General features: G+C 36.2%; 3 protein-coding genes across 4 annotated transcripts in view; 1 reads left to right on the top strand and 2 right to left on the bottom strand.

The window, feature by feature from the left end:
- Positions 1-243: 243 nt before the first annotated feature.
- Positions 244-25823, top strand: part of LOC106085638 (uncharacterized) — a 29754-nt gene continuing 4174 nt past the window's right edge. The window contains exons 1-12 of the mRNA XM_013249957.2: positions 244-582; positions 10038-10195; positions 10734-11435; positions 11503-11823; positions 11887-11973; positions 12030-12788; positions 14400-14887; positions 14950-15569; positions 15634-16028; positions 16134-16300; positions 20332-21128; positions 21232-21420. Of these exons, the coding sequence (XP_013105411.2) occupies positions 417-582; positions 10038-10195; positions 10734-11435; positions 11503-11823; positions 11887-11973; positions 12030-12788; positions 14400-14887; positions 14950-15569; positions 15634-16028; positions 16134-16300; positions 20332-21128; positions 21232-21420 (4849 nt within the window). The 5' untranslated portion in view covers positions 244-416. The remainder of the gene's footprint in view (positions 583-10037; positions 10196-10733; positions 11436-11502; positions 11824-11886; positions 11974-12029; positions 12789-14399; positions 14888-14949; positions 15570-15633; positions 16029-16133; positions 16301-20331; positions 21129-21231; positions 21421-25823) is intronic.
- Positions 3878-18302, bottom strand: LOC106085641 (RWD domain-containing protein 2A). 2 transcript variants are annotated; one of them, XM_013249961.2, is made up of 2 exons: positions 18213-18302; positions 3878-4819 (listed from the first exon to the last, which is right to left on the bottom strand). In XM_013249961.2, exon 2 carries the CDS (start codon positions 4804-4806, stop codon positions 3892-3894), a length of 915 nt encoding a protein of 304 aa, XP_013105415.2. In that variant the 5' UTR covers positions 4807-4819; positions 18213-18302; the 3' UTR covers positions 3878-3891. The 2 variants fall into 2 exon arrangements, with proteins under 2 accessions (XP_013105415.2, XP_013105416.2); XM_013249962.2 differs by having other exon boundaries at positions 3878-4814; positions 18213-18300.
- Positions 21801-23853, bottom strand: LOC106085639 (uncharacterized). Its single transcript, XM_013249958.2, has 4 exons — positions 23561-23853; positions 23351-23492; positions 22873-23291; positions 21801-22796 (listed from the first exon to the last, which is right to left on the bottom strand). The coding sequence occupies exons 1-4, from the start codon at positions 23691-23693 to the stop codon at positions 22054-22056; spliced, it is 1437 nt and encodes a 478-aa protein (XP_013105412.2). The 5' UTR covers positions 23694-23853; the 3' UTR covers positions 21801-22053.

Below are 25823 nucleotides of genomic sequence, written 5' to 3' on the forward strand. Positions count from 1 at the left end.
TAAGAGCCTTTAAATAATGAATGGCCATTACGGCAGCGATCGGTAGAATAGACCGAAACGAGCTTGCTCGTCTGTATGATCTTGACGAGGATCGTGGAGTTAAGGATTTATTAAAATTTAGTCAGGACAAAAATTCGTTTGTTTGTTATTTTCAGCTCAAATCTTTAAATAACCCCTTCAAATAACTGAACGTTATCTATGGTGTATGTTTGACAGACACTCATACGCATTTATCTAGGTAAAATAAATAATTTAGTCACGCAATAAAATAAGGTTTCACAAGCTGCTGCTGCATCTCCTATAAATGAATAGAAAAACAGTTACTTTAAATTTAGTCAAAGATAACTGTTCAGTTTGCAAAATACTTTAGAGTTATCAATAAAAAAGTTCGTTCTAGTCTTGTCAATGAAGTAGCAATGAGTGTACTAAGGATATTTATGTATTTGAATATATTGTTAATAATTTACTTGAAAAATTGTGTTGCATTTAATGTGAATTTTTATTACAATTACAATTTGCATGCGGAGCCTTTTAATACAAAAATCCATAAGCGTGAGCTGCAAGAATCTGCAGTGGGTAAAGGTTTGTATGAATGAAAGTTCTTAATGTATATTTAAGTATGTATGTACGGTTAATTAAATGTCAAAAAGTTAATTAAATAAGAGTTAAAGCAGGTCATCCATCTGTGCTAAAATGCAGTTATGGAAAAAACCACACAGGCTGGAACATTGAGGTCTGATCTGTGTAGTGCTCCTTGCTGGCACGAGAAGTTTAGCTGCGAGCTAAAGGTTGCGGATAGTGGAAAGCTCCATACGGAGTAGCTACAACTTAAGTCGCGGACAATCCGCGGTATCGAGCGGAAAGGCCGGGCGCATCGGCTCTTGCACAAAAACTGAGTGCCTATGATGCTCGATATGACAAGGCACCTTTAAATAACCAATGCCCAGCCTATTCCCGCGGCGATCGGTCGGTGTTTTCAGGGGATTCATGGGATTTATCCTGCCCAGGATAGTATTCCTGTTCTCTCCAGGGATCAAAAACTTGGAAGTGATTCTTGAACAGAATCTGAACTGGAAAAAGAACGACCAGGAAAGGGACATAAGGGGACTGAATGTGCTTTACTCCTGGCGCTACTTTTTTTTTCATGTAACCAACACGCAGGGATGTCCCCTATATATGCAGTGTATTGCGTTGGCAATTAGGAAAGTTAAGGGTTGGAGGGGGGAAAGAGAGAGTAGTTGTGATTATTGATATCCGTCTTAAATTTTTGAACGTCAATGTCGTTGGGAAAGACATTAGCCGGAAGTCGATTCCACATACGAATGATTCGGGCGAAAAATTAATTTTCTCGGTAATGCTTGGTTCGGTCGACTGGCCAATCAATTGCAAACGGGTATGAGTTCCTGGCAAGTCTTGTATTCCTGTATCCCTGGAACACACGCCATGAAAATAACAAAATAGAGCAATACAACGATACCCACATTCCGACGATGTTCAAGAGATGTTCTCTACTGTCCCCAATCAACACCATCGCTCTCCGTTGAACCCGGTCAAGTAGCTCCAAGGATGATTTTGCAGCTCCTGCCTATATATGAGAGTTATATTCCAACCTACTCTATAGGAATGAGTTGGCACAGTACACTGGCCTATTCTCACCTATAGAAATCGTATGGGCTATACGAAAAAAACCCCATTGGATGTTATTTCATTGCGGATTGTTGCGAATAACTAACGCACGATGTTTGAGAAGGTACTGCAATGGTGTTGATTTTTTAAGCGAAGAGGAGGTCCTTGAGACGGGCGCTGAATGCCATTCTCGATTGTTTAGCTCTGCACTTTTCTGTTGGGCATCGAAGATTGCCCTCAGATGAGGAGAGTCTCAGAAAATCGGCGGTCCTCAAACTATGGTTATTTTTATGTTCTCATAGCGACTGGCCATGACAAGTGCCGGTTTAGCCAGCGGCTCGATGGGAAATGTAGCAGGGTAGTAGTTTCATGTTGACAGGCTGGATGTCGTTTTCCCGAAAATGAACCTTGAGCTGGTATTACCACATTTTTCCCTGGGCCTTTTGAATACATTGATTGGCACATTCTTCCTTATTGACGGGCTGGACGTCGTTTTCCTGGAAAAGGTCCCTGAGCCGGGGTAACCCCATGGGGACGTCGGTGCTGTAGTCTGCATTGAGTTCCTTAGAATTACGAAGACGAAATTCTTTGGCACTGAAAACGATGTCGTTGCAAAAGCAGTTAACTGGTCGGAATGCAATGACACGTGGACCGTCAGTTGGTGCTGAGGGCTCTGACGTCGGGCCATACTAGACTAGTAAGAAGATGCACAGTTTCTGCGAACCATTACTGTCAGACTTTGCTGGGCATTGGAACATGAAAAAGTGGCGAGGATAGAGGCTGCCGACGAGCTACCCAGTAATGGATCACTGAGGAGCACCGATAGTGCTTTTTGTTTGAACCATCTCCTGTTGCGAGCTTCTCGATACAATGGACGTTTTCGATAACCGTCAGAGGAAGGCGTAAGATAAGACCATGGTTTACAGTATGGCCAGGAACAAGTGTTCTGTTGGATAGGGCGTCACTTATCCTAGGGCTGAGAAAGCAGGAACTTGAACTTCTTACAGAGCAGCCCTTACTAATGACTGCGACAACTCGCTGGACTTGGGGGAGAGACGGACTTCTCCAGGATCTGTGGTAACAAAGAGCTTTTGGGGACGCTCACAATTGCCAGAAGAATATTAAAGAATATGAGTAAACATTTAGCCCTCTCGTCATTCTGAATTACAGAAAAAGCATTAAATGGTAGGCTAGGCGAAACTTTTCCTATAACAGCTCATTTCTAATATGCCTTTTTACCTTCTTCTTTTGTACGTTCTACTGATGTGCACCATACTTGTAGGGCGAAATCAATGATCCAAAGGTCTCCTAGTGGAGCGACTAGCAACCGATCTAGTTTTAATATGTAAGACCTAGCCTCTTTGGGTCACACTTGCGTCAAAGAAACTTTCAAAACGCAACCGATCTAGTTTTCATATGTAAGACCTTTTTTAGGATTGGAGAACGAATCTAAAATGAAAAGAGGTTAAAATATATATGGGACCCGCCCACTTCTCAAAAAGCGACCTTTGCGAACAAGAAGCGAATTATTTGAGAATAGAGTTCAAATCTAACATTAAAAATGGGGTACAAATATGGGTAGGGCCGCCCCAACTTAAAAAACCTTTCAAAGCAGACATATGGGGCTCATATGCAAATTATTTGCGAGTTGAATACGAGTTCCCCATTTTAGGCTCAGACGCCTCGGACCGATTGAGACAATATGAAAAATGAAAGGTATTTGGGAGTCAAGTACGAATCTGCCATTCAAAATTTGCGACAAAGTGTCGCATGAAGCCATCCCACCACCAACTAAAGGGGATAATCTGAAACAAAAAGAACCTTTAAGATGTCAAGGCAGACTGTGGTGTGCATATGCATTGGGCAGGCTTCCACGATAGCGAATTCGACCTTACCAGGTGCCTCCTCGGATGTCTTTGCCACTTAAAGTTTAGATGCTTCCACCTACTCATTAATTAGTGAGCAGTGCAATTGTCATTGGTAAACTTTATCTTAACCAACATCTTAAAAAGACATCTCGAAGACTTGTTATCGAGACAGTAGATGTATATCGATATAATAGGTGTATATCCCAAATCGAGTGGGAGATGCCTACAAATTTTTAAATCTATGCCATATTTTTTTTCAGTTATAAAATCTGGCTTACCTTATTTTTTGTACAATTTTTATTTTTCCTCCATCACTATTTTTAGGCGTTCTTCATTTTCAGTTTCGATTTTTAACATTCCTTTAGAAAAATAACTGCAACACATTTGTTTTTTTTTCTCATTTTATACCAAATAATTCTTTTTTCATATAATCCGATTTGTGCGCTTCCAAGTATTTTATAAATAAACCCATATTCATAACAGCATTTTCGTTTTCCACATCTTCGCAGAATAATTGTTCTTTAAATCCCTCGAAACGCCTTAGTAAATCCAATTTTTCTCTGTGATTCCGCATACTTTCCACTTTACAAATAGTAATTTTTTGCCAACGCATGCCTTTGATTATTTGCCAAAATGTCTGTGTATGATCCTTTAACCCCTCCACACAGATAATACCTGGTTTTCCGGGACGACTAAAACCACTCAAATCAAGATTACGGGATTGTTTAACAATTTCCTGCCTTTTTGTTTTCGATTTAATGTGATGTGAATATATCCATAGTCGTTCAAAATCAACCAAATCGTTCTTGTTACCAACAACAGCAGTGGTTTTAGTGGTATCCTCAATTTCGTTGGCATTCATCTGTATCAATTCGTCTATATGATCCTGTATCCAGGACAAAACTTGATAAATATATGTTTCAGATTTATCCATAGTTTCAATGAAGTTTTCAAGTTCTTTTTTCAAAAACAACTCTTTGTTCTTGCTCAACAAGGGCGTATGTACAATAACAATAGCATTTTCCAACAGTGGATATAAATGGGGCAACTCCACACGAACTTCCAGCTTACTCTGTGATTTTCCCATGGCGTCACAACTACATTGTAAAACAATATTAAAATCCATATGGGCCTTTAGGTATTTGGGAATATTTTCATTGGAGGGACTCTGAAGAAATTCATTAAAATCTGTGATGACACCAGGATCAAATATATGCATTTCACCTGGCGAGCAATATATCGATGATAGCATATCGATTTCCTCTAGTTGTTTGCTAATACAATCCTTATAGACATCCAGTTGTTCACACATTTTTGGGGCTAAGCTAGAAAAGATACAAATAAAATTTTAATTCGTATAATATAATTAATGTAGGAATGGTTTTAAAATAATATTTGACCTATTTTTAATGTTTAATGTTAATGATTGGCAAGTGTGTTAACAACATACTTTTTTTCTAGATGCAATATGTTTAAAAATACTAGCCCACCCAAGCACGCTCCACTGTGGTGCTCTCTTTTACAATACGAGTACACAGTACAAAAATGTCACTATATTTGTAATCTAAACTTCTAGGTCTCATGGGCGCATCTTGGCTTCAACGGTTTGTGTACAATATTGCAAAAAAATAGAAATTAGAGAAATTTATTAATAAAATCAGCAAAAATAACAGAAAGTCAGCATAAAATGGGACACCAGTAATTTTTTGCTAAAACGACGAATACTTTCGTGTTCATGAACTTTTTTCATGTTTTTATGCCACGTTCGTACTATATTCCTAAAAACCTTTTATATAAGGCTCAGATTGGCATTAACTAGCTGCATATCCCATTGAGAAGGATTGGCGGCCTCTTTCGATACTTGGTCAAAAATGTAGGTACCAAGTTCATTCTGTTCGCTCAAGTATCTTGAATTTGACTCTATAGTATCATAATTTCCGTAAAGGCGTTTTGGGTTGAAGTCCCTCTGCAACATGAATCCATATTAATCTTTTTATTTATTGATTTTTTAAATTTGTTTTCTAATTCTTAATCATTTTCTTTTTTCTCCGTTCTTTTCGTGACTTTTTTTAGTTTTATAAAAAATTTAAAATTTTTTTTATTTATTTTTATTTTTTTAATCTTTTTATTTATTTAATTTTTTTTAAACCACATTTTTTTTTTAATTTATTTTATTTATTATTTTTTAATTTTTATTTTTTTTTTAAGTTTGTTTTATTTAATTTTTTTTTTAATTATTTTTGCTTTTTTTAATATTTTTTTAATTGCTTATTTAGAATTGATTTTTTTCATAAATTTTCGAATTTAATTTAAAAATTCCTTAAATTTAAAGAGTTTTAATATTTTTGTTTTAACTTTGTCTTCTTAGTTTGACAAAGACAGGTGTTGGTGTTTTATTTAATTGTTTTATTTGTAATTTTTACCAATATTTCGACCACCTCCGATGTTCTCCATCAGGGTTTGAACTATAAATTTAACAAACAAGTAATTTTACAAAAAAATAAAAAAAAATATATATATAAATATAATAAAAACATTGTACATTTGAAAATAGTTCCATTTTGAAACAAAACAATAGACTTTTGCTTTACAGCGCACAAATTCGACTAAAGCTTTCTCATTTTTTCTTATAAATGCGTACACACTTTTCTGCCTTTCTTAGAGTTCATGCGTTTGTTTGTCACCCCCACAAACAAACGCATGAACTCTAACAGCCTTATTCACAAACAGTTCTTATTATGGGCTTAAAATCTATTTTAACTATTATACACTTTTTGCTTAATAAACTGATTTTAAAATTGTGTATTCACAAACACATAATAACAGTCAAATAACTATGAAACATTTTTAGAATTTTTTGAAGTTTTATCTGGCAATTCCGGCTATTTGACAATGTCAAATTATTAATAAAAATATACAATGTTGTGAAGCACAGCAAGTGCAACGATAACAGTCTTCGCATTTGATAGACTAACCGTCATTCCATCTATCAAACAACGAAATCGCTGCTTCCACACCCCAAAACACCTCTCTACTGTATTCCTTGTTGCAATATGAGCAACATTGTAGCGTTCTTCCTTTTCGTTGTTAGTGCGGAGGAGAGGAGTAAATAGATAATGCGTCAACTGATATCCTGAATCTCCAAGTAAACGACCCCTGAATTCTTTTTTTTCAAATCGTTCCTTAATAGAAGATTCATTAAATATCCGACAATCATGAGTACTTCCTCTCCACCTAGCAACTATGTCGCGAATTTTCAATTGGGCATCACACACAACCTACAAATGAAATTCTAATTTTTTATTATGCTCCTTCGATTAGTAAATCACCTCACACCTGTACATTCAGTGAATAGAATCCTTTCCGGTTTATATAATATTGGGCAAGATCTCCACCAGTTTTTTTTTATTTTAACATGAGTTCCATCAATTGCTCCAATAACGCCCGGAAAGTTTCTAATGGCCTTAAAATCTCTCATTATTACGGCTTGCTCTTCGAGAGATGTCGGCATGTTTATGTATTCCATACCATGACGAGCCAAAGCGCGAGCAACTCTATTGCATATTCTTGAAACCGTTGGTTGGGCTAATCCGTGCAAATCTCCCGCATCATCTTGAACCTAGAAACAGGATTTTGCCAATAAAAGGATTAAATTTAATCATTTAACAACAAGTAAACAAACCTCTCTGCGACCCCAACAACGCAAAGCAACCATAACTTGTAGTTCGGCCGGAGTCCCGTGCCCTCTTTTGCTTAATTCAATATCATTTTTTATTAGACCAATAATTTTTTTTGCCGTTGATTTCTTAAACCGATATTTGGCTTTAAAGTGATGGTCCGGAATAGAAAATGGATCAACTCTTTCTTTGTAAACTCGTGGACGTCTCCTTTTAAAAGTCTGCTCCAATCTCCCTATAATTTCAAAAGAATGAGAAACAAGTAAAAACGCAAAGTAAAAACTAAGTACAACTCATTGCTTCAAATTTCATCGACATCGTACAAAAACTGCGGTCTTTATGGCCTGAAGACCCTAAATCGGTCTATATGGCAGCTATATCCAAATATCGTCAGATTTTGCCCATTCAAGAACTTAACCTGCGTATAGAAGAAATACGAGTCTGTGCAAAATTTCAGCTCAATATCTCAATTTTTAAAGACTGTATCGTGTTCTCAACAGACAGACGGACGGACATGGCTAGATCGTCTTAGATTTTTATGACGATCAAGAATATATATACTTTGTAAGGTCGGAAATGGATATTTCGATGTGTTGCAAACGGAATGACTAAATGAATGAATCCTATGGTTGTGGGTATAATAATACACGGATTTTCATTCCTTTCGCTAGCCGCTCAAAATTTTGCTAAATATTCTTATAAGTTTAAGTAAGCTGCCATATAAAACAATCTCCTAGTTTGCCTTTTTGGGCCTTAGAAGGCGCATTTTTTATCCGATTTGGCTGAAATTTTTCCCATAGTGTTTTGTTATGACTTTTAACTACTATGGGAAGTACGGTACATCCTCCGAAAAAGCTTCCATAAACCGTTTTCCCGGTTAAATTATTTGAGCCTCTAGAGATGATCTTTTGATAACATGTAACATGGTCAATAACGTTACATAGTGTATATACAAATCGGCCTCAGCATTTGAGGTGTCATTGACAAAACCTGTCAATTGCAATCCATGGTGGAAGGTCTATAAGATTCGGCCCGGCCGAACTTAACGCGCTTTAATTTGTTCTATACTTACTTATTTCACCGATTACATTAAGTGCATCCATTTTTATAAGATTTTTCGCTATTCACAAATTTAATCAAACGTTTCACATTTATTTGAAGTAGTTTATGCTCGTGCAATTGAGAAATGTCATTTTAAAATGGTGTTAAACAAGGGTAAAACCAATAATAACTTTTTCAAATTTAAAATTGGTTTATTAAGGGTAAAATAGGCTATTATGTGTTTGTGAATACAAAAAACAACATTTTATCCTATTTTCGGTTTATAGAGCTCTTTTAAATGTTTGTGAATAAGGCTGTAAGAATATTTAACATTTCTAAAGTCAATTGTACTAGTATGTCTACGTCTTTAAAATTTGGTGTATGCTCTGTTATAGTGCAATGTGCTGCAAGTGAAGTTTTTTGTTCTAAAGGTTTTTTTTTTTCATTTTCTGGTCAGATTTGTGAGATGATAATCTTGTCTTTAATTTCGTTTTAGTTTTTCTCTCATTTTTCATTGGACATAAATTTGCTTTTTCCCCGTACATTTAATCTTATAAAGTACATTTGATTTGTCCTCCTTTTTCATCCTTGATTTAGTCCTGCTAAATAAACTATTTAATGTGTTGTGGCTTTTTAGGCAAGCTGGTATTTTTCCCTGTTGTACATATTTGAATTTGACTTTTTTACACAACACAAAATACTACATCTTTTCCCTCACTTCTAGTTACTTTGACTGAGCAGAAACGTTCATAACTGGCTATCTTTTTAATTTTCACTTCTATGCTTAAATACAACGTCCAACTGGTCCTCGCCGGGATTGAAAAAAAACCCGGACACCGGTTCTGTTCGGTTTGCCTGAACCGATTCCATCATAGGTCCGTGTCGGTGAGGTGTAACTGGTGCTTGGAGTAGGTGTATTTCCGAACTTGCACTGGCCTTATGCCACTGGGGGAGTATAGTCGCACTGAGTATGTTGCAAGGTGCTGTGCGAACATAGACAGCAGTGGGTCACAAGCGTTGTCGTCGTCGACTTCTGCGTCCTCGTCATCGGACCTTGCGACCCCTCCGACCTCTCCCGCAATATACGTACCAGCAGCAATCCAGACAACTATTGAATTGCCTTGGTCTGCGAGATAAGATCGACGGGATACTAGATATTATGAGTCGGAAGAACATATTGGTTGCAGCGGTCCAGGAGACAAAGCTGATCAACGATTTTAAGAGTAGGTCCAGGAGACAAAGGTGATCAACACCTGCAGCCTGCACAGTTGTCACGGATACAATGTGATACGTAAGTATCGCTCAAGGAATGGAGGTGGGCTATGGGGCTTCGTGATACAGCATTCGTGTGTATGGGGATAGCAGTCAGTTCCGGTACTGAGATAGAGTTATACAACATGTACATACCGCCGGTTGGTGTTTGTAATCCAGTTAATGGCCATTAAAAGAAGGTCGATTGGGTTGGCTTCAGAGAGTATACCAATCGCCGCTTCAGTGAACCGTTGTTCTGCTGCTTATCTTATTCGCACCAATGGATTTGCATTCGCACAAATAGCGGATGCTCAAGTGTAAAACAGCAAAAACAATTTTGTGTATTTGTGCTTCTTTCTCTTTTATTGAAAATTAATTACTCGTTTTCGTCGGTTGTCTTTTTGGAAATTATTTTTCAAATATATACTGCACATCTCTGGAAAAATATCTTTCAATTGATGCCAATTTCTTTTAAATCCATTGTGCAGTTTGGCCTAATATGAACCACAAACTCGTGCTTATGAAACTCTTGGCCGTTTAATAATATTAACAATTTATTCAATTTTCTTTTAAGGTTCCTTAACTTTTCTTGGATTTAAAAGTGTGGGCACAGTACCGGTTTTGTTTCCCATTGACATTTGTGTTCTTCCCTTGGGAAATGGAACGAAATATGCAGCGGCTTTGCACATGGGAAAAAATGGAGTAAAGCATTTTGTTGTGCTTAAGCATACGGTAAGTAATAATGTCGAGTACTTTTTAGTTAAATCAGATCTACATTTACACATCCAGATGTTCAAGAAATATATCGAATGGTTATATAGTTATATTGGGGCTTTGAGAGATTGAACTAATCCCGAACACAATGTCTCGATATTTTCCCTTCTTATTTATGTATAATTTACGAGCAGAGGCCATAAGCACATTGTTGGCGCCCAAAAAAATCTATCAATGGTTTATCCACTGAGGTTAAATGGTATTATAGGGCTGCTACTGTATAAGAACAACAATAAACGTGGAACATATTCTCCAACATGCCTCATCGTAGGATGCTCAACATGGATGTACTTAAATCGTCGAAGAGGACTATATCTATGCAACATATAACAAATTAAACTGCCTGTATTATTAGTTTACTTTCGATTACAAACTGATGGCCTTAGTAGCCAATGCAATTTCTCTGCCTAATTATGTTTATATTTAATAAAAACATGAATTTTTCCTTTTGTTTTTAAAAGTACAATCTTTTCTTTTATCTTCTTCTTCATTTTAGAATGGTTCTTATGAGGAATTATTTAACGTTCGGAAACCCCATGCCACAGCAATGGTTTGCACACAATTCAAAAACAAAGGTTATGTGTCAATTGGGTCCAAGCTAACCGCACCTTTGACAACAATCGAAGATGCTTCAACTATATATGAAGTCGCTGGCGATCAAATAAACCCTCACTATCTTCCCTTTCCCAATGTAGCATCGCAAAGTTTTTATGTAAAAGATCAAGAAATGTTTTTGTTTCAAATTGTTACCAATGAAGATGGAAGGACATGCCATTATTCGAAATGGAACGGCATGACATTCAATCTAGGGGGCAATATAGCTTGCAGTAATCATATACGTCACATGGAACCATTTTCAATAAATGATGAAGCTTATGTGGCGCTAGCTAACTACAAGGATGTCAACAATCAATTAGAAACATATTCAGAGATTTTGAAATATTCCCAGAAAACGCAAAAGTTTGAAGTATTTCAGCATATAAAAACTTATGGAGCAGTCGATGTGCATTACTTTATGGTGGCACAGGGAAAAAGCAGCATATCTAAACATTTTCTGGTGTATGGAAATACCAAACGAGTTACTGCAATGAATAATTCAGATGTCATGGTGTATGTATTCAACTCAAGCATGCAACAATTTAGTACTCATCAATCGCTATCATCCTTGTATGGTATTAGGAAATTCTTAGCACTTCAGGTATTTAGAAACACAAATTGCTTGAAATCGCCCCATACTTGCTTATTTCTATTTATTTTTTTTATAGAATTCCGAAGATGGAACATGTCTTCTGCTAGCTACTTGTGGGGAAGAAGATATAAAAGTTTTTAATATGGAAAATCAAAATTTCCAGGAATCCCAGGTTTACTTTAAAGGACACAATATAAGACTTTATAGAGAATTTCATAAACATTTTGTGATAGTTACTCACAAAGATATGATGCCAAATGAGGTCTCGATTTATATGCCTGTCTTTAAACAAGACCAACGAATGATCAAATTGAAACAGCAAATTATTGACTGGACCGAAAAAGAATCCAAAAGATTACAAATGGGTAATTTGGAAGAACTTAGTATGCGGATGGAGGTAAACTGTTAAGAGTATCTCTTACATATACTCCTATGAAAAAATTATTTTAAAAACTTGCAGGAGAAACTTAAAGTTCTGGAGAACTCTGGCATTAAACTCAAACGAGATGTTGTAAACTCCAATATAAATACCGTCACTACGCAATCGGTAAGTTTATGAAAGAAAAAAAACTGATAATTGTTATGTTTTATATATTTCTCCAGCTAATCTATCCAAGAGCACAACTATCAGATGAGTATTGGAAGGCGTTGTATTTCATAAATCAAGCTATTAACATTCTTGAAGATGATCTCCATCAAAAACAACGCTTAAAACGCCAAGTCAATGGCACTGATCAACATGAAGATTTGGAATCCAATAATATTGATCACATAATTGAGACATTAACTGTGAAGGAAACAATAGAAGCCAATATGATTAATAACATTAACACAGAAAATCTAAATTTTAAAGAAATCCATGCCAAAAAAATTACCATAACTGATGACTATGTATCAGCTAAAGATCAAAGATCTTATTCCCCTCCATCTTTTGATTATTCACAAGATAATGATATGCTTTATATAAGAAATCTTCAAATAAGTGGCAAATTAAACGATTACACTTGGAGTGAGTTATGGAACAACTCCTTAAAACGTAATGCAGAAATACAATTTATGAAAGCCCCCACAAAAATACGAAACTTAGAAACTTCCCGCATTGTTGTGAATCATAATGAAATTAATAGTCAACACTTGGGTACTCTAATACCCATTGATGGTGGAGAGTATGTCATTAATCAAGATATACAATTTGCCGCTCCAGTCATAGCAAAGGATGTGGAAATTAATGAACGTTTAAATAATGTTCATGTGCTAAAGGGGAAACTTAATGTACTCCTGAAAAGGGCTAATGAAACTCAGGTTATAGAGGGGCGCAAAAGTCTAATCAATGTAAAAGTTATGGAACCTGTAGCAATAGCGGTAAGTTTTTATCGAATTTGCACCTAACATTTGGTTAAGATCAAATGCGCATATTGTGGTCGAGATGAAGACATTTTTTTACTAATTTAATTGCCTCATTGTAACATAAAATAAGAAATCTTCATGGATTATATAGTATATGCGCTCCACAATTATTAAGATATAAGGAGAGACTTCTATTAAACAAACGATCTGCTGCCAATATAAACTTCAGTGTACGAGTCGTAAGGAAGCCACCGTGGCGCAGAAGTTACAATGTCCGCCTGTGACGCCAAACGCCTGGTCATCCCCTTACTAATGCTGGCTACATTTGTGAGGTATCCTACCATGTTAAAACTTCTCTACCATGTTAAAACTTCTCTTGTTATTGTAGTAGCAGTGTGTTGTACACTGAGGCGGCAGCCCTTGCCGATGAAGGAATTCATCGGGTCAATCCGGTACATACAACCGGCTGCCATGGGATTACTCTTCCAAGTGGTGTCGCTATGCGGCAAGCCGTTCGGACTCGGCATAAAAAAGGGGGCTGCATATCATATCAGCTTAAACTTTAATCAGACTGAACTCTTGATACGAGGGTTGCCTTTTTTATTTCGGGATTAGAAAACAAAAAAATATTAAACATAGAAAATCCCTTTTTTGTTTTTCAAAATATTCCCCATTAAGGTCTATACACTGTTGCATGCGTTTGTATCAATTGCCGAAGAACTTTTGGCCCTCTGAATGTGGTATCACCAAAATATGCATTCTGAACGCATCAACCGCTTCTTCAGGTGTCGAAAAACTTTGACCTCTCATTTTATTTTTTACGTACGGAAATAAAATGAAGTAATTCGTTCCCAAGTGAGAACTAAACGGCGGATGACTCAACTCGAAGTTTTGAGTGCTCAAAAATACAGTTGTTTGAGCCGATGTGTGGAGCTCGCATTGTCGTGGTGCAGAGTGATCCTTCTTCGGCGGTTGGTTTTCCTGATTTCTTGGAAGACAACTGGCAAAAAAATGGTTGTGCACCACTCAGAATTGACTGTTCTGCGTTTTTCTAGTGCTACGATTGCAACATGCTTAGTTTTTTCCAAAAAAAAAAAACGACCCCTGCTTTGAAGTGGTTCGTGCGCGATCAACTTTTGTTGGATTTGGCTCATCTTAAAACACCCATACATTCGACAGCTGTTTACCTTCGGGCTCATACGCTTAAATTTACAATTCATCACCTGTCACGATGTCATAGACGTGTTTTGAAGCACTGCGATCTTATTTTTGGAGCATTTCTTTCGACCAAATAAAACGAGCCTTGATCCAACGCGAAAAAAAAATGTTTGATGGTCAAATATTCATGCAATATTGAATTTATGCTGGTCCTCTAATGCCTAAGGTTGTCTCAATCTCACGATAGGTCACATGACGATCTAGCAATATTAGTTGGTGCACAGCATCAATGGTTTTTGAAACAACAACTGATTTTGGCGAAATTCGTCGTTATAAAAGTGATTAAACGTACATAATTAAATGTATCCTTTTGGAACATTTATTCTTTTCTTTCAGAGCTTAAGAGGTGAAAATTAAAAGTAAAACTATTGAAAAACCAATGCCCTCCATCATTTCCTTTCATTATAGGGTCAAATGTTGGGCAGACAATTTGATGCTATAACCCCCAATAAAGCTATACATCAACCAATAAGTCTTGAGGGAGACTTTATGATAAATGCTGATGTTGAAATTAATGAAAAACTTAAAACCGCTGACATTATTGATTTGAAAAAAAAGTTGTCCACAAAACAAACCTTGGAAAAAGGTGTACTCATGAACGAACTCGTTAAGGATATGAAATTCAAATTCCTTCATCCAATTAAGGCCAACAACTCTAAGATTAGTTTTGTTAATCGAAATGATCTACAGAGACTCGTCAAACTTAACCAAGATGACATTCAAATTGTTGAAGGAATGAAATTATTCAAAAACACTTTGGAAATCAGCAGAGGTTTTAGTGAAGTTAAGAATTTAAATGGAATTGATATGGAGGAGTTAGAAAAGAGCTCATTTTTAAAGAACACCAATCAAACTATCAAAATTCCCATGAAAATTAAGGAGATTCAAACAAAAAGGTTTGTGTTCACTGTACATTATAAATCTAAACCTAAATTAATTTTTTTTATATTTATTTTAGTGTTAATTGTTCCTCAATTTTAGTAAATAACCGAAATATAACAGATTATCTAACAAAGTCTTTAAACCAAACCTCTAAAGCCACCCTTGTTGTCGATAACCTTAAAGTTAAAACCTTCCAAATTGAAAATCTCAATACCAATCAAAAAATATTCCAACAAACCATACAAGATATTTATAGGCAAAAGTCTCGGAATGCTCCCACACAGCAAGATGTGTTTATGGAAAATCAAAAATTTCATGGTTCGGTTTACGTTAAAAACCTAATTCTGAATTCAACCATCAACAACATAAATGTTGAGGAAATTGAAAGAAATCTTTTGCAGTTAGAAGGAAACATTAAGTATGTGGGCAATTTTAAATTTAATTATCCCATGAATGTAACACAATTGACATTTTATGGAAAATTCAATGATATACCAGCCACCGAATTTGGTAGATGTTGGTTGCAGAAAAACACCAAGAGACTGCAAGAATTTATTGGGCCTCAAACATTGACCAAAGTCAATGCCGAAAGTGGAATTCATTTTCAGGGTCTTATAAACGGCTTTACCATTAATGATTTTTATAGCAAAACCTATTGGACTAACCGGGATGAATATCTAAAAAATATTATATTTGGTACGTGCATTTAGAAAATATATACAACATAAATTTGAATTAAAAATTTTATTTTATTTTTTAGAAAATCCCATTGAAATTGCTACCAGTTTAACTACACAAACGTTAAATCATCATATTGTTCCAGAAGAATTTTTAAGTTACAGTGATGCCTCGCAACAAATATTCCAGCCCCTAACCATAGAAGGTGGTTTAAAAGTTGAAGGAGATGGCTTGAATATAACATTTATTAAAAACATTAATGTGCCGGGCTTAAAAGTCTTTCTCCAAGGTGGCTATCTCAATGGCTTGATTGTAGAAAATGCTTACTTTGAGCAAGGCCCACCCTCATATAAGACACTGAATTTCCATAGCATAGCCGCTACTTTGGATAATGTTTGGCTGGCCAATGAAAATGTTGTCTTGCCGCAGCATGTCGAAGTCAACGAAGCCAATTTTGAAGGTTTACTTGATTTTGAGGTAAGTGATAATCTATGCTAAATTTCTTTATAATTATAATATTTCTATTTAATTTTGCTAAATTGAAAAAATTTTCAAAATTCTGTCTTTTATATGAACCTATAGGGTCCCATGAACAACTTGGAGTTGCAATTTCTACAAGAAAACTACTTAAGTAAAACGAAATCACAAAATATATCTGCCACAATGGTCTTTGCAGGAGGAGTTGCCTTTGCAGATGACACAGAAGCAATGAATATTATACTATTGGGGCCTATTATAGAAGAAACGAGGTAAGATGGAGTAACAATATTTGTTAATACAAGTAATTGCAGTTTTTGTGGCTTTTGATGCAATCGTATGTAACACCACCATATGACATGCTCCATTGTATAATGCCTTAACAATGATTATTGTAACTGTTGTTGTTGTAGTAGCAGTGTGTTGCACACTAACCGATAAAGGACTTCATCGGGTCAATCCGGTACGTACCATTTTCTGTCATGGGATTGAGGAGCTCTTTGTTATTCACATATACCTTAAACTTCTTCCATTCTATGCCGCTGTGTTGGTTAAAGTTTTATATAAAGTACATTTCAAATGTATATTTTCTTCGTTCCCGAGTAAAAAAATTGATATGGTCTGATCCAAATATATCTGGGATAAGATAAAATCTGCACATTCCGCCGATTTTGTTTCTCGTCTAAAGTTTTTCTTTCCCATGGACGCTTTGTGTCCAAAGGTCATTATGAGATTCAAAAGGAACAGCAGATGTTGCCCATAAAGGACCCAGAGCCTGACGTTTCAAATTTCATCGAAAGCGGATGAAATATGCTCATTTTATGGACTCAATACTCTATTCCGGGTATCAGTCTATATGGCAGTTATATCCATGCCCGATGATTGAAAACTTAGCTTACTATGTCCCGTACTCAAAAAGGGGACAAGATGGTATGTGCCAACTACAGATGAATAAGTCCCTCCCCATCACTATCGAGCGCACGGGATAGCTGTGAGCACCGCACAAGCTGGAACATTGAGGTCTGATATGTGTGGTGTTTATTGCTGTCACGGAAGCTTAGCTGCGAGCTACCGGGCGCGTCCACAGGTTGTGGATAGTGGAATGCTCCATCCGGAGTAGCTGTAACTGCAGTCGCGGACAGCAAAACTGATACGACTTTGCAGGATGACGCTTGCTGTGCTACACCATCCTCAGTTAAAATAGGATAGAACTTCTCCGAACCGTTCAATAACAAACAAAGTTTTAGACAGCGAGACAGCCTATCGTGTGATCTCTTTAGTATCCTGCTGGAGAAGATTATGCGAGATGCAGGTGTGTATAGGCATGGCACACTACTCAGAAGAGAACATATGCTACTTGCCTATGCCGACGACACCGAAGAAGGACCAGTCAACGGTCACCGGAAGAAGGACCAGTTTGCTTTAATGGAGAATGAACCACGTCGTATGAACCACGAGCTGTATAACGACGATAGCATTTTTAAACGCAGCAAAATACAACGTTTACATTGACTAGGTCATGTTGTCAGAATGGATGAGGAAGCTCCAGCAAAGAAGTCTTTTGAAAGCCACCATAAAATAAAACTCAAAGGGGAAGACCAAAACTCCGATAGAGCGACATCACGAAACTGGGTGTCAGAAATTGGAGAAGAAGCGCAGAAGATCGAGGCGTTTGGGCATCTATTCTACAGATGTTAGAGCAAAAAACTCGCTGGGTTTCGTCCAGTAGGACATTCCCTAACTACTTATGGTAAATTTTATTAAAATTGTGTAGGACATTCCATCATTACTTATGGTAAATTGGTACCATGGTATGGTAAAATTGTTATTTTATCATTGATATTCGTGTTGTGTACCAGCTTTAAGAGTTTATACTTGTTCCATCTATAAAATTTATTGTCCTTTCTCACCTGTAAACAAACGCAGGCGTTCATCGTCGGAACCTATATACATATATACTAACGGTGGGATATTGCTAGGACTGCGTATTAATTAACTTTCTTGATGTGATCTAAAAAGTTGCAAGCTAGATGCTCATTTTATCCTATTTTCTAACAACTGTACAAATGGTAGTGTCCTAATCAAAGAATATTACTAATCTATGAATGCCCTGTATCGTTGTACAATTATTTTACAATAGCCCTGAATCAATGAATATTATAAATTTTAACTAAGCACATTTACCTTGTTTTTTCGATTTAAAGAACCACACCACACAAAATATTTACGAATTTAAATAAAATGAAGAAAGTGAAAAAGACTTCAGCCACATGTTGCAACTGAACCATCCTATTTAATGGCGTATAAAAATGGCAAATTTATTGTGGCTGTGAAAGTAAGAGGTTGCCATACTGACTGAATGCAAATCGACAATGCGGGGGAAATGAAAAGTATTAAAAAAAGTGTATTGCTCATTATAGCTCATATGAAAGTGAAAGATGTTTCGGTGTAGATTCGAACAGTGGCGTTGCTTCTAAACTGCACACTACTTAGTAAAATATTTTTAGACTAAAATAAAAATATAGCCCCCTTATTCTGGTTGGCGATGGTGTAGTCGAAAGTCGAAATTTTTACAAAATGGTATTATGGTTTTTGAAGACGAAAATTCGTTTACATTGTTCTTTTCACTGTCAAATTTGACAAAAACGATCGATATAAAAGTTAATTGCATTCTAAACTAAGTCGCGCATGTTTGTCAAAAGAATATAGAACCTATTTTTTTATATATTATTTTTTTTTTATTTACCATCATATTTTTCTATTATCCAACTGTCGAAGGCAGATGTATTACAGAATACCATCAAATGTGAAATTCGCCTTCGACCACGACTGCCCTTGATTTTCGCCTTGGGCATAAATAAGGTGAACATTTTCGTTTTTGACGTTCCCCCAGCGATCAGATCCAAGATCACTACACCCAACAACAACAACAACTTTTAAAACTATATTTTTTTCTACTGTTACCCAGAGTCTTCTTGATGACTTGTAGTTATTGCTTTGATTTCTTATACGGTTTCTTACTTACTTAAATTGGCTATGACAGAACAAATGCAAATTTGGCCTATGGACATTCCACTAAGGAACTGGTGCAAACTTCTCACATATCAATGAGTGCAGTCCGATTCAAGTTTAAGCTCAATGATAAGGGGCCTTCTTTTTATAGCCGAGTCCGAACGGCGTGCCGCAGTGCGACACGTCTTTGGAGAGAAGTTTTACATGGCATAGTACCTCACAAATGTTGCCAGCATTAGGAGGGGAAAACCACCGCTGAAAATTTTTATCTGATGGTTTCGCCAGGATTCGAACCCAGGCGTTCAGCGTCATAGGCGGACATGCTAACCTCTGCGCTACGGTGGCCTTCTATGACAGAACATTTTTTTCATTAGCGAACATAGAGTAGCGTTCCAAGGTCCTCAATCCTCTGCGCTTCTTCTAAAATCTCTGACACCAAGTTTCGACATGATATTTTCATCGGGCTCCTGGTCGTCTCGGTTTCCGTGTACCACCGTGATCACCTTCAAAAGACTTCTTTGCTGGGGATTCTTCATCCATTCTGACAACAAAACTTAGCCAACTCAACCGATGTATTTTGATACGTTTAACTGAAATGACAGACTAAATCGAAATCTCGCCCATTGGTGATTCTTAACACTCCTTGTCGAGCTACAATTATTTTTGTTGATGTTGTAGCCACATATTTGTAAATGGGGATAGTGAACCTTGGCCATATTCTATGGAAGAACTGGGTCGTTGTGGTGCATAGACTCGGTGGTGGTAGATCCCAGTGTTTTTTTTTTTTTTAATACGCGCCGGCTCCGGTACACTATACATATGGCCAGATACATTCACAAGCTATTGCATATTGTGTACTCTCCCAAGAACACTCAGCAAACATTTTGCCAAATAACTTTTCGCCAATTTTCTGGAAAAGCTTTTTAGACGCGGAAGTCATAGAAAGATGCCGTTTCGGGTGAATTATTAGGAAGATAACTTGATTTCGCCTCAGGCGATGGTCGATTCTAAGTCAAATAGTGTATTTAATCGCAGTAGTTGCAAAAACATTTACAAAAACAAAACATTGTCCAATGAAATCCTAGAAGAATTTTTCGCAAATCATGTGGAGGAAATTGCTCAAAAATCTTGCAGAAAATTGTTTGTGAAGTACGAAAGCTCTTCCAAAATTATCACAAAGGTTTGAAGGGTGGGCCAAGGTTTTATTGTTCCCATCACTGCTTTATCATTGTTATATGCAACTAAATAGTTATTTAAATATATTCCTAACATTTGTCATTCTTTTTTTTAGTGAGGAATCATTTAATTTTATGAATTTCGTTGAACACACATTTAAAGTAAACGGGCATCCCTATTCCATATCTGGAAATTGGTCAATATTGGAAGCTATAGTTGATGGAAGTCTCAATCAAGCATTAATAAATGATATGAATTTGGTTGATGATATAATTCATAATGGAAAGAACATTAACCCGTATTTGATTACTGCTCCGAAAAAATTTAAAGATATTGCAATTGGAAATTTAATCACGGATGATCCTTCCAGTACTCTTCAAGGTATCACCGTATCCAGTTGGATTAAAGATGCTGTTTATTTATATGAAAATTTTACCATATATGGAACCACTAAGATGTCATCCTTAAATATTTTTAACAATTTAAGTGTGCTGGGTACACTCAACAACATTTCATTCAATGACAACTCATTACTACTACAAGATCGAGAACAAAATATACCTGGAAATCTGCGCATCATAAGCAAATTGATTAGCGAAAAACGTTTTCTCACCAACAACATAGAAAATTTATACACAGATTCCGTAAACTCGGAACATGTGCCACGATTAATGGATAATTTGATATTATTTTCAAATAATGTGGAAATACCGAATTATGTAATTTTTAAGCAACCATTAAATGTAGAGAAATATCAAGGACCTGAAGGATTACTTACACCACGAGCTCAACGGTTAAAAAGAGCCATACAGCAGAGATCACCTATAGTCAGTATTCATACAAATAAGATGAATTTAGATGTCATGCCTAACTTTAAAGTGGCCGAAGATTATTTGAAAAATCTTACGAAAGGTATTACAAGATCATTAATAATATTGTCCATAAGTAAACTAGTATAACTGAACAATTTTTAATTGTTAAAAGAGAACTATTTCTTCAAACTTTTTAATTGCAGATTCATTCTATGCTTTGGATCATTTTGAAATTCGACAAACTATCGATGTAAATTCTACAGATATAAATTCTTTTAATATGAGAACTCCCAGTGGATTTGTGGATATCATGGTCCTAGTGGATAATGTAACCAGAGAAACTACATTTTACGAATGGCATCCTGGTAGAAGAGAGTTTGTTGTTAGTCAAGGTACGTAAATTTATTAAATTAGTATAAACTTATTTCAAGTAAAGAAACTGAAACAAACTATATACATTACAGTCTCGTAATCCTATAATGGGTCTTTCCCTTTTGTAATTTCATAGAAATTATAAAAACAACATTTTCATAACTACCAATGTCTTTACCTAACTGCACACATTGTTCACATGAATGTCAGCTTTCATCCCCTAAATAACATTTATCAAGTTATTCAGTTGGGCCTTGTCCATGAAAATAAAATACCAGATGTGAATTTGAGTTCACATTTTCCCGCCTTTTTTATACGCTTGCATTTTCAGTAATGCACATAAGACTTTTGCTTGCTTTAAGGGAAAATGCAGTTTTTGTCTTTGTTTATAATTATGTTTATTTTTAAAAATGTTCCGCTTAACAACTAAACACGAGGATTAATTAATAAAAATACTTTTGCATAGGTGACAATCTACTTGTATAGTTATAGAACAATTAAAATTGAACATTCACAAAAAATAAACTCATGTGGGGGAAAATATAGAAAAGAAACAAGCACAAATGTCGCAAAGAAAGTTATGAATATAAAAAACCGATAGTGCATTTTGTTAATGCTAAACATACCCAACTATTGTACTTACAAATGTAAAACTACTGTTCCAATTCATCGCTTTGTGTATCTAAAATGGCCCTTAATATAGCCACCTCTAATTTGGCGGCCGAGCGAGGGCGCAAGCGATTCATTACATTAGCCACATAAAGGCCCAAAGCCTCGTGACGCGAGGAGTTGCAAAGATTCTTAAAGAATGTGGGTGGCAATGAATTGTCAAAATTACCCAAATTAATGATTTCTGATGTATTGGTCACTTTACCAGTGATTGTCGCGCCGTTGACTGTATTATTCGATTCAAATATAATATCATTGCGAAAGTCAATCTCTTCAATACGTGGGGAGAAGCCGTTTGTGGATGTTGTCGAAGCCACTGTGGCTGCAGTTGATGAAGATGGGCCACCGCCGGCGCTAGTGTTGATCATTCCGTTTACAAGACCTGTTGGATTTGCTGGTATGGTAATAAGATTTATTCCAGGAGGGGTTGATCCTGAATTATTCGCATTTGCAGCCTGTCGTTGCTCTTGACACTCTTGTTTCAATTGCAAAAGTTGAGCTGTAGTGGTATGTTGCTGTTGTTGTTGCCTTTGTGGTGATATAGATTTCTGAGCAGACGATGTGGGCGAAGCTTTTGTAGACTGGGGAGTATTCTGTTGATTTAAACGTTTATTTTGGGGGGTGGATGGCATATCTGTAGATAGCTTCCGCTTCAAAGATTCTGGCAATTGTATAGTTTTGCCCACCTCCAAGCCATGCATGGCGCCAGCATTGGCCGGTATGCGTCCTTTGGTATACATTTTTTAAAAAAGGTGTTTTTTTAAATGATTTTTATATTTCAAAAATATTGCTCGTCTACTTACCTTGATTATTTTTCATTACGGATCTTGTATTTTGGTTTGCCGATAAAGACGAAGCGCTCGTTTTCTTCATTGTGATTCCTTTCTTTTGTAGAGCTGCAGCTGTTGCCGAATTAGATTGTTGTGCTGTAGCATTAAGTGGTTTGGTTGCGCCGGTTCCTGCCATAGAGTTAAGCAGTTTGGCTGCAGATGGCTTGTTTTCACCCCCGCTAGTTGGTGTGGTCTGAGTGCGAGTCATAGGTTTGGCTACTGGTTTTTCCTCCGGTTTATCTGGTGATCCAGCATATTTATTTGATTTGTTGGGACTCTCTCCCTCAGAACCGGACTCACCCGTTTGATTATGTCCGGCAGTTCCATCTTCTTCTTCCTGCACTTCTAACATCTCGTATTCCTCATCCTCTTCCATAGGGGCACCAGATTCCCTAAAGAAATTTCATTGTTTGCTAACACTAAATCATTTTGAATGGTGCACTCTACTCACTCGTCTTTGCTTTCGGGCTTAACATCAACCGTCTTGTGAATTTTATCCATAATAGCAAAAAGCTTCCATGCAGAGGAATCTTTCACCTTTTCTTGGTCATATTTCTTTTGCAGAACTTTAAATATTGATCGAGATTCATGAACTATAAAAAAAGATAAATTTTCCTTACTAAATGCAATCCTATATAAATATAGCCAGCAGTTTTTTTACCCGATAAGTTGCTGTTTTTTCCCACTCTTGCCCAAGCGTCATCGATTTCTTTCTTGGTGGCGTCCTGATTATTCGGATGCAAAGCAACTTCATTGGCAATATCAGCCAAAATTTTGTCTAATTGTATGGGCATGTTTATGTATTATTATATTTTTTATTTAATTATATGCAGTTAATAAACAACGACTTATTGTTTCTTTTTTAACGCTTTATTTCCGAGTTTAATGATTAAATGCACTTTCTTCACCGTTTGCAAAACTACTCTTCCCTTCGATTTTTTTTGCTTACTCTTTGTTGCCTTTTCGCGGCACCACGAAACAGAGTTGCCGTATGTGTTATTCAGTACTGACAACATATCGCCAAAGAAACCAACCTAATAATAAGTCGCTCCACATGCAAATTTCAAATCAAGAACACACGTTTAAATTGACATTTTTATGATCTGGATTTAACTAAATCCAAAAACATATCCTGCCCATTTACACTGCGTTTTTGGAGATTAAAGTGACATACACAAGCGCACAAGCGTATACATGAGCAACATGTCGCTACTATTTTGCTTATAGAACTTAGTACCAAGTAATGTGTTCGCATTTTCTTCGTCGCTATTTTTTTTATAAAGCGTTTTGACAGTTGTTTGTCCGAAAAGTCGAAGTCAGTACTAGGCTTTAGTATGGGACAATAATACATTTTTAATATTAATTTCACTATTTTATGAATAATTAAAATTAAACGAAAACGTATTTAGATGTATTGTATTGGTTCCACTTTCGACCAGTCTAAGGTTTGGTATTCTATTTTGCTTTCGGAATAGTCGCGGAAATTTTTAATTATTTCGCGAGCGAAAGTTTTTGTTTCCAAACCATTGATTTATTTTTTTCACAAATAAGTAAAGAAAAAGGAAACATTGAAATCAATAAAATAAACAAAAATGATTCCGCCAATGGTTTCAGGGGTTGCACTAGAATTTTTTTCGACATTTTCCTCACTAAAGGCGGAATGCTGTCAAACTCCATACAAAAAAGTCGGCGAATCGCTGGATTGGCGAAAAAGTATTACTCTGTTTATAGTGAGAAAAATAGCAAAAAGAAATTTTAGTGGTAACGCTTGAAACCATTGTCAGCATAATTTTTGTTTTCTTAATTGGTTTCAATGGTTCGTTTTTTCTTTTTGTTATTTTGTTTATTTGCGAAAAAAATATACAACCATAAATAAGTGCAGATAAAAAAACTTATTTTCGTATGAAAATAAAAACTAAAGATTACTGTCAAATTTCGCTTGCGAAACAAACATTTCATCGACTATTGCGAAAACAGAATATAATACCAACCCTGAGTACGGAAAATGGCGAAAAAATCTAGTGGCAACCATTTAAGACATTTCCGGCATCATTTTTGTCTGTTTTAATGTTTTATCTTCCTTTATTTATTTGCGAAAAATAAATTAAATAGAGCAAACAATAAGAGCGGGTACAAAAAACGCGTTTTGGTTTGGATTCTAAAACATTTAATTGCTGTCAAATTTCGCTCGTGAAACAAACATTTCCGCGACTATTCCGAAAGCAGAATACCAACCATAAAAGCAGAGTACTATTTTTTCCCCCAAAGTTTCGCCGACTTAATGAATGTAAAAATAAATATAAAGGAAATAAATCATTTTATTAAAAAAATTTACTAGTATGTCTTCCAAGTGAATGAATCTTGGGCGAACTACTTAATTGGGGCGAAGTTATAAACGTCTTCCGCAGCGCCAAATCTTCCAGGGCGCTGGGACCAGGCGGAATTTCTAAACTGATGATGAGGAACTTTGATGTACCGGGAGTTGAGTATATCACACAGATCCTCAACCTGTCTCTGAGCACTCTCATAGTTCCCGATGTCTGGAAAATGAGGAGATTGATCCCGCTTTTGAAGCCTGGAAAGGGCTCTCTCGAGTAGCAAAGACGCTTGAGGGACTTTTCCGTTCGAGTCTAGTTAGATAATTTCCATTTAGGTTAGGTTGAAAATATGGTGCGGATATTAATCCGCCCCATGCCACTAGGGACATACACCTAAGCCAGTAATCGGTTTGTTGTGCACTCTAAATCGTAAAAAAGTAACTTCGAAAAAAAAAATCTAAGTTAGGAATTCCGTGCTACTTACAAAATCCTTAATTGTTTTTCCTGACACGACCCAAAGTTGGTTCATATCTGGTATTGTGTCCCCACCTTAGTGCTGGTATCTGTTAAATGCGAAAGCCAGGTAATGACATAGGAAATGCTCCA

Source organism: Stomoxys calcitrans, chromosome 5 (genome assembly GCF_963082655.1).
Source record: "Stomoxys calcitrans chromosome 5, idStoCalc2.1, whole genome shotgun sequence".
Taxonomy (NCBI): Eukaryota; Metazoa; Arthropoda; class Insecta; order Diptera; family Muscidae; genus Stomoxys; species Stomoxys calcitrans.

Bases quoted from the DNA above. Each gene is read 5' to 3' on its own strand.
- LOC106085639 (XM_013249958.2), bottom strand. From the start codon at position 23,693: ATGCCCATACAATTAGACAAAATTTTGGCTGATATTGCCAATGAAGTT. The intron at 23,493-23,560 runs GTAAAAAAACTG...CTTTTTTTATAG, and splicing joins AAAAAACAGCAACTTATCGG to TTCATGAATCTCGATCAATA. The intron at 23,292-23,350 runs GTGAGTAGAGTG...AAATTTCTTTAG, and splicing joins AAGCCCGAAAGCAAAGACGA to GGAATCTGGTGCCCCTATGG.
- LOC106085641 (XM_013249961.2), bottom strand. From the start codon at position 4,806: ATGTGTGAACAACTGGATGTCTATAAGGATTGTATTAGCAAACAACTA.